Consider the following 9,567-nt stretch of genomic DNA (forward strand, 5'->3'; position numbering starts at 1 on the left):
GGGGCCCCCGTGTTGAGGATCAGTGTGGCAGATGTGTTGTTACCTACCCTTACCACCTGGGGGCGGCCCGTCAGGAAGTCCAGGATCCAGTTGCAGAGGGAGGTGTTTAGTCCCAGGATCCTTAGCTTAGTGATGAGCTTAGAGGGCACTATGGTGTTGAATGCTGAGCTGTAGTCAATGAATAGCATTCTCACGTAGGTGTTCCTCTTGTCCAGGTGGGAAAGGGCAGTGTGGAGTGCAATAGAGATTGCATCATCTGTGGATCTGTTGGGGCGGTATGCAAATTGGAGTGGGTCTAGGGTTTCTGGGATAATGCTGTTGATGTGAGCCATGACCAGCCTTTCAAAGCACTTCATGGCTACAGACGTCAGTGCTACGGGTCGGTAGTCATTTAGGCAGGTTATCTTAGAGTCCTTGGGCACGGGGACTATGGTGGTCTGCTTGAAACATGTTGGTATTACAGACTCAGTCAGGGACATGTTGAAAATGTCAGTGAAGACACTTGCCAGTTGGTCAGCACATGCTCGGAGTACACGTCCTGGTAATCCGTCTGGCCCTGCGGCCTTGTGAATGTTGACCTGCTTAAAAGTCTTACTCACATCGGCTACAGGGAGCGTGATCACATAGTCATCCGGAACAGCTGGTGCTCTCATGCATGCTTCAGTGTTGCTTGCCTCGAAGCGAGCATAGAAGTGGTTTAGCTCGTCTGGTAGGCTTGTGTCACTGGGCAGCTCGCAGCTGTGCTTCCCTTTGTAGTCTGTAATAGTTTTCAAGCCCTGCCACATCCGACGAGCGTCAGAGCCAGTGTAGTACGATTCAATCTTAGTCCTGTATTGACTCTTTGCCTGTTTGATGGTTCGTCGGAGGGCATAGCGGGATTTCTTATAAGCGTCCGGGTTAGAGTCCCGCTCCTTGAAAGCGGCAGCTCTACCCTTTAGCTCAGTGCGGATGTTTCCTGTAATCCATGGCTTCTGGTTGGGGTATGTACGTACGGTCACTGTGGGGACGACATCATCGATGCACTTGTCTGTTCAAATACCTGCTACACTGTAACTGTAACTTTCAGTTCATCTAACTTCATATTTTTCTACTCTAGCAGAGGGAAATCTCTCTCTAAGAATAGCCTACTATTGACAAATATTCCCAGGATGCCTATGTAAACATCAAGTAACTATTGCTTTGTGGAATCACATGTTTCATACATCAAGTTGTCCACTCTTTCCCCAAGAGATAGCCCAATGGTATAATGTATGTGCCAGAGATCTAGGCACACTAGATGCATTTATGTCGTTCTGAGGAACATCTGCAGTTGAATCAAGAACAAGACAACATAATTCATGAAATACTCAAAGCCAAGACTTATAGCATGATTACTGTTATATGTTTTTTGATAAACTGTTATCATCATTACATTTCAGTCAAGTTTCTCCCTCTCATAATGCACTCAGTGCACTTTTTATTATTATTGTAGGCTAGTCACAATGAGGTGACCTAGTGGGCCTATTAAAACGATTTAATAGAAAACTTACTGACAGAGTGACAGTCTTGGCGCACATCTATATCACATTTGCCAATCCCAACTCCACTGGAGTGTTAAAACCAATTAAGTGATCAGGAAACACATCCAGAACTGTTGTTAAGGTAAATTGTAAAGTCACAGTATAAAATATAATCTCACCAGGTGCAATATCAGCCTCAGGTTGGAATGAGCAACACCAGTATGGTTGAGGAGGGGAATAGAATATCATATTTATTGGTAAAGTCAAGTGACTCATAATTGCATTAACTCTGTACTGATCTTATTTTAGATAGAGTACTGAATATTATGATAGGCCATCCCCAGAGCCATATCATGTATAGATTGTATATACTGTATATAGGTTATATGTCTCTGGGGACCTCCACTCTAAATACGTTTCAAACCTTTTCATCACTAAAGGAAGTTCCATAATGCCACCCTTGCAGAGACTTCTTTTTGGGGCCTATTATTCAGAAGATAGAAGTTTTCCATCACTAACATGAGAAAGCATTTAATGTACTATCAAATTGTTTAAAAAAAAACATTGGATGTGTTAGTATAAACTAAGGTCTGCAGTGTAATTGTCATCCAGTCTTTGGTAGCTAATGTTATTCATTATAGGAGAAATTCTGGTGTGTTTAATTTTGGTGGGATAATTTGGTGCATTGTGCCGGGGATATGGAAAAGGCATTTGTGGTGCAAAGCAACAGTCTAGTCTGTGCATATTAGGACTACTGATCAAAGCAAATTATAATATTATTATTATTTTATTTTTTACATTTCAATACCCCCATTCCCATATTTCAAAATAGTAAGATCCTATTCTACATTTAACCTATTCTACATTAACCTTGTCCCCAGACTAAGTGAGAGAGAGTCGGGTGGTGGATGAGCCTAATTCTACACTGACCTTTCATACATACATGTACAGTCTTTCAACCTATTATGCTGATATAAACCACCCGTGATTTAATATTCTTATTGTCATGGGCTAATTAAATAAATGGCATAAAGACTATATACCTGCTAGGAACATCAAGTCCTAATATCACTCCACATAAAAAGCTCTGATAGTGAAGATCACGTCACAAAGGAAGCTGATGACAAACGAGCAAACCTGAGTCCCGGACCACAGGAAGTGATGGAAATGTAATTACCTTCAAATTAATTCACATCAAAGCTCTCAGGCAATAACATATTCTTAAACTGATGCTCCATATGGACTTTGAGCGACATTTGCTTCATCCTGAATCAGTGAACATTATCTATGTCCCAAATGGCACCTTATTCCCTATGTAGTGCACTAGTTTGACCAGCCCTTTGGGGTTATATAGGCCAAGAATAGGGTGCACTTTGGGACACACCATATAGTATTCACACTGAAGATATCCAACATTGATCCCCATGCTCACTGACTCTGCTGAACCTCTCTCTAAACTTCATCTTGCTCTGTTGTACTTTAGGTTTAGACTGATACTACTTCCTAAATCCTCTTGCTGTCACTTACTTGTCATGCCCCATCATCTGTTATAATTGAGCTGTCAAAACCATGGAACCTAGCACTCTCTCATGTCAACTACTGCAGTGCAGTACAGTATGTATTTTATCACACGAAAGCCATGAAGTAATGAACTTTCAAATCAAGGATTTTGTCATCTCTAATCAGAAGCTCCACTTGCACTGATTCATACATTTATACAAACAATTATGTTATATGTTTGGGTTAGGTCTATGCATACAGTTGAAAAGAAATTGACTTTCAAGATCACTACAGTTATGAATACACACAGAGTATACCAAACATTAGGAACACCTTCCTAATATTGAGTTGCACCCCCACTTTTGCCCTCAGAACATCCTCAATTTGTCAGGGCATGGACTCTACAAGGTGTCAAAAGCATTTCACAGGGATGCTGGCCCATTTTGACTCCATAATTCCCACGGTTGTGTCAAGTGGTCTGGATGTCCCTTGGGTGGTGGATCATTCTTGATACACACGGGAAACTGTCGAGCATGAAAAACCCAGCAGCGTTGGAGTTCTTGACACAAACCGGTGTGCCTGGCACCTACTACCATACCTCGTTCAAAGGCACTCAAATAATTTGTCTTGCCCATTCACCCTCTGAATGGCATACATACACAATCCATGATGTCTCAATTGTCTCAATACTTAAAAATCCTTCTTTAATCTGTCGTCTCCCCTTCATCTACACTGATTTGAAGTGGATTTAACAAGTGACATCAATAAGGGATCATAGCTTTCACCTGGATTCTCCTGATCAGTCTGTCATAATATGCCATTGAGTCTGTCATGGAAAGAGCACGTGTTCTTAATGTTTTGTATACTCAGTGTACAATCATACTAAACTACATGATACAATACCCCTCACAATGGAATATATTAGTAAAGTAACACTGAGTGTACAAAACATTAAGGACACCTTACTAATATTGCATCCCCGTTTGCCCTCAGAACAGTTTCAATTCGTCAGGGGCATGAACTCTACAAGGTGTCGAAAGTGTTCCACAGGGATGCTGGCCCATGTTGACTCCTAAGCTTCCCAAAGTTATGTCAAGTTGGCTGGATGGCCTTTGGGTGGTGGATCATTCTTGATACACACAGGAAACTGTTGAGCATGAAAAATCCAGCAGCGTTGCAGTTCTTGACACAAACCGGTGCTCCTGGCACCAACTACCATACCCTGTTCAAAGGCACTTACATATTTTGTCTTGCCCATTCACCCTCTGAATGGCACACATACACAATCCATGTCTTAAGGCTTAAAAATCCTTCTTTAACCTGTCTCCTCCGCTTCATCTACACTGTTTGAAGTGGATTTAACAGATGACATCAATAAGGGATCATAGCTTTCACCTGGATTCACCTGGTCAGTCTATGTCATGAAAAGAGCAGGTGTCCTTAATGTTTTGTAAACTCAGTGTATAGATCCACAGTGGGAGTACCTGTGGGAGTGTGCGCATAATCTAAAACCTGCATGGTATAGAAATATGAAAACCGGAGAGGTTTATTCTCTGAAGACGTTTAACCATAGCCACAGGAAGTAGTTTGGGGGTGGTGCGATTTTTCTCTTCGACAGGGGGGGTTTGTCCACGCTGCAAACGGCTATATCGGTCCACTAAGCACCCTCAGCACCCCTACTTCCCGCGGCTCTGCATTTAACTTCACTGATCCGTAAATTGATGAGGCAAGCCAAACTGAAGAGATGGATAAAATATCTATATGGCCCAAATGAACAGAAAATTGCCTACAGTAGTACAGTACAGTCTAGTATCCATTTCATATACTTTCACAATGTGTTTGATGGGCTAAGTACAGTGAAAGGACACCAGGGGATTGAAAGCCAGTTGAGGTGCTGTGAATGTGATGGCTTACTGTTCTAAATCTGCACCACCACAATCCCCTCTGTTTCTGGAGCTTGACAGGGAGCAGTTCACTCTTGCCCTTTAAGTATTGAGCTTACTGTCTCGGATGGTTCTTTCTATAATTGAGATTGCATTTTGAAGGAATCAAGGCATAGTGACATCTTTCACTTTCACTTACAACAAAAAGTAGTTTGGTGTAATGAAATAAAAAAAGGACAAGGTGAAAACGATGTGGCGCTTGTACTAGTAATAGAGACACAGAAACACCTTCTGGAGGGTTTCTGCAGTTACAATGTAAATCAATAGTGCTCAGTCACCCTAGAGACTGACACCGTCAATAGAATGAATAACAATAGATTTTGTGGACAAAATTACCTAAAGCCTCTGACTAACTCTAGTATCAAGGGTAGTGTATCATAGTGAGGGGGGAGGGGGGTATATGGTAATCAGGTACCAGTAGTTAACTAATAGCCTTTATTTAATTTCACTACCTGGTTGAATGGAGGTCACATCATTGATGTACAAATTCTCACTGCCTGAACACAGCTCACAGTGTTATGAAGATCTGCATGGGAATAGGTCTCCACTTCACTGAGCTAATTATTAAAAGTGTAGAGGGAGAACGAGAGAAACAGGAAGAGGGGGAGAGAAACAGGAAGAGGGGGAGAGAAACAGGAAGAGAGAAAGAGAGAACACACACAAGGCCATCTGGGAAATAAGTCCAGTGATTTCCGATTTACATGAGCCAGGGTTTAACAAGCTGTGCATAAAGCCAAGCCTGTGTGTGTGTGGTTCTCCTCTTAATCCTACCAGTGAATGCCTGAGCAGGAAGCCCGGGGGGGCAGAGGAACTTGCTAATTGAGATCTCGATTCTCCAGAGGCGTCTGCCACAACTTCAAACCCTACATTTATTTATCTGATATTTTATTAGCTCAAGCAGGCCACACTTGAGGGCACACTTTAATGAGGTCTGTGTATTATGTTGTGTATGGGGCTGCAGTACATGGATTGGATGCATTTCAGAGCTTAGTTTATTCAGACACTATCAAAATCTTTAGTGTCGGGAAGGATTTCACCGGACTTCACCACTCTGTCAAATGCCTTTTCTGTTAGGAATATTTGCACAACAAAGACCTTTAGGAATTGTAATTTCACCAAAAGTTTTTGCTTGTGAAGATTCCACCAGACCTGAGACTACAGGAGTAGAACAAACGTAATATTTGAAGCTTAATATTAGTGAGTGGACTCAGACTGTGACATCAAGCGTTCTCCTGTTGCCCCCTTCAGTGGGGTTCATGTAACTGCAGCACCAGCACACTTTCCTCCTGCACCTGACTGGCATCCATTATTTCCCCATTGTGAAACATGGTCTCAAAGCATTTCGTATTATTCTGTATGTAAATCCAAGACGCTCCAATTAGTATGACATGTTACGTATGGTATGTATTAACTAACAGATGTCCATCATCCATTTCGTATGATATGTTACGAATTTGCTAAATGTTCAATGTTACAACATTGCAAAATGTATATGTTACGAATTCTAATTTGTTGTTGCTAACGTTAGCTAGCTGGCTAACGTTAGCTGGGTTAGGAGTTAGGTTAAAGGGTTAGCTAAAAGGGTTACGGGAAGGGTTAGCTAACATGCTAAGTAGTTGCAAAGTAGCTAAAAGTAGTAAGTAGTTGAACATTTGCTAATTTGTGAAAATGCTAAAGTTGTCAGTGACGAGATTCAAACAAGCAACCTTTGGGTTGCTAAACGGTCGTATTACACGCCCACCCATCCACCCTCCAAACATAAACTCACAAAATTAAACGTGGTTCCATTTAAGACAAACTACCAAAACGAGTCTTCACAAAGTAAAATGGGATACATTCACCAACATTCATACAAAATATGACAATACACCATTGTAAACCATTACTGAGAAAAATCATGTTGAAACTGAGAAAAGGACAAACATTGGTTTGGCAAGGATCCTGTCGGCACTGCGTGGATCGGATAATATGTGAGCTGCGTGAAAAGTCCATGTATAAAGAGAGAGTTGCCTTCTTAGCCTGATCCCAGAACTGTTTGTGGCATCTTGCCAACTCCTATAATCATTGATTCAGTGTCACACTAAACAGCACAAACAGATCTGAGACCAGGCTAAGGTCTGCCCATTAGAAAGCACTCAGCTTTCATCTGCCTCCAGGTTGATGTTGTTCCCAAACTTGGCATAGAGCTGGACCTTCAGATCACCCAACACCTGCTGTATCGCCGACACTTTCCCTTCTAGGTCTTTGATCTCCTGCTGCAGTTGTTCCTGTGGCCACAAACAATGCATATTAATAGACTATAATAAGCTCTGACATGGAAATAAATCAGAATGGTTAAAATTATTTAGGTTGCATTTTTAGTAATAGGGTCAAGCATAATACCTTGATATCCTGGCCTTTGGCTTCATAATGCAACGTTAAAACTGGAATGTTAAATAACCCATGCAACGTTAAATAACCCATCTGTGTTTGCCTTAGGAACAGGCATCCCTGTTTCCGAGGTAGACCTACACTAACTTCTACACAAGTCATATAATACAGGGTTCAGACAGTGGCAGGTCAAATTCAAGGACCTTCAATGAATTCTTCATGCACTTAATTGTGAATTTCAAGGACCTCAAGTTTACATTGAATTGTTGTAATTTAGGGGGAAAACCTCCCCCCAAAAGCATGCAAAAAGTGTAAAAAACTATGCATTCCCACTTTAAGTGGCAATCAGCAGTTGCTACATCCATTTTTTTTACTTGAAATTAATTATATGTACCCATTGACTCTTCAAGAATATAACTTATAAATGCCTCATGAGCTTAGTTCAACTGTCATTCCCTATCAGAACCCAAACTATAAACTTGTTTTACTCCAATGTTTGTAAACAAAAATGTTTAAACAAACACTATACAACCTCAAAACATGGTTAAAACTAATTGTCATAATAAATCAGTCCTTGCATCCATAGCTATGTCTATGAATTTGAGAGTGGTTACATTTCTCCAGCCCCATCCCTCAGCTTTTTACCGAACCAGGGGTGGGGCGACCGCTTTGTTATTATTTCTAATGCTGATTGGCGCTTTTAGGTCATTTTTTTTAGGCCTTCCCAATGGCATTATGCATTGGCATTCAACATACTATTACATTCTAAAATGTCAGAATAATGTGAACATTGCCTGACTAAATCATAATAACAATACCTTTGCAGCTTCCAACATCTCTTGGGTCTCTTCCTGGGTGTGACTGATGAAGACGTCGCCAATCTGATACGGGACGAGCAGAGAGTCATCCTCAGCCATCATCAGGTCATCACTGGCATCCTGCAGATTCTGTAGAGATTTCTGAGAAGAGAAGAAAGGAGATTGATGGTTATAGTTAGGTTATATAATATAACAGTAGTGACAATATGATGTACTAGAATAAGAGGAAATAAATAAAGAATCTCATTATTCAGATTTTCCTCATCAATACATTAACCCCTCTTACCTTTTTTGCCTCTATTTCATCTTTGAATTCTGTCATTCGATTCGTGTTTCTGGCAAACGTATTGATCTTCTTCTGGTCCTCAAATGTGACATTGACATCTTCAACTGCCTGTTAAGGGGAAGACAATAGAGATTGTCCAAAATGAGCCTATATAGCTATAGACAACGCTGCTTGGCTAACTACATTGCTAAATAACTAGCTATATTTCTAAAAACAGAACAATACCACAGATTTTCTAAACCATCTTCGACAACACTATTTAGCTAACTAACTAGCTAAACAATACCCGAATAAGGGATACGAAAAGTGGATAACAAGGGCATGTTCAGTTGCCAAACGTTCGAAAGTTGCAGATAGAAATGTAATGAATAAAGCCGATGTGATTCCTTTTTCTACATGTCAGAGGCATGTTTGATCTACATAGCCCATTTCTATCTGAACGTTCGGTCCTGCTGAAGGCGCCCCAGAATGGCTAGGACTCGGAGGTCTCAGCCCAATACGGGAGGGGCTCTAGTTAGGTGTAGCCTTAGACATTAAAACCAGCTGGCAAAGCGTTCTCCAAATGGCACTAGCTATCATTAAACTAACGCCATGGTAGCTACACGTTTAAGAAAGGAAATCGCGGATAGATGTTAAGTGTAGTTTGTTGATAACCAGTTTAGCTAACGTTAGTAGCTAAACTACCCTACAATTGCTACCGTTAGCTGGCTAGCTAGCTCGCTAGCTGTGATCCCAACAACGCACGAGTAAAAAAAGACAGTGAATTGATGCATTTACAAACTAAATTGTAGAACACGTGTCTTAGATCATTACTGCACGAATGACAGTGGTGTGGCGCCTGTATGGAGATCGGAGTGAATTATTCAATCAGATTTTAGCTTACAACTGTCTTCTTCATGGTGGCCGCCATCTTGCTCATGCTTTAGAAAAAGTTGACTTCTTCTTCTGTGGGTTTATGGCGGACTACAACCCAAAAAGTTGTATTGCCGCCACCAACTGGACGGGTTGACACCAAAACAAGGTCAAAAGAAAATCCATACATAATAGGGAAACTAATTTAGTCCACCCAAATAAAATTGTACATTGACAAAACAAAACTCCCACTTATTCCTGCTTTTAAATCTCCATATCTCCATTCCCAGGCACTAGGG

The 9,567-nt window shown here is 41.1% G+C and overlaps 1 protein-coding gene across 1 annotated transcript; it reads right to left on the bottom strand.

Annotated features, from left to right (window-relative positions):
• Positions 1 to 6,714: 6,714 nt before the first annotated feature.
• On the bottom strand, positions 6,715 to 9,365 carry LOC311149339 (prefoldin subunit 4-like). Its single transcript, XM_084186495.1, has 4 exons — positions 9,300 to 9,365; positions 8,417 to 8,524; positions 8,131 to 8,271; positions 6,715 to 7,209 (listed from the first exon to the last, which is right to left on the bottom strand). The coding sequence occupies exons 1-4, from the start codon at positions 9,333 to 9,335 to the stop codon at positions 7,078 to 7,080; spliced, it is 417 nt and encodes a 138-aa protein (XP_084042621.1). The 5' UTR covers positions 9,336 to 9,365; the 3' UTR covers positions 6,715 to 7,077.
• Between the last annotated feature and the right edge of the window lie 202 nt (positions 9,366 to 9,567).

Source organism: Coregonus lavaretus, assembly GCF_964263955.1.
Source record: "Coregonus lavaretus genome assembly, chromosome: 22".
NCBI classification, from domain to species: Eukaryota; Metazoa; Chordata; class Actinopteri; order Salmoniformes; family Salmonidae; genus Coregonus; species Coregonus lavaretus.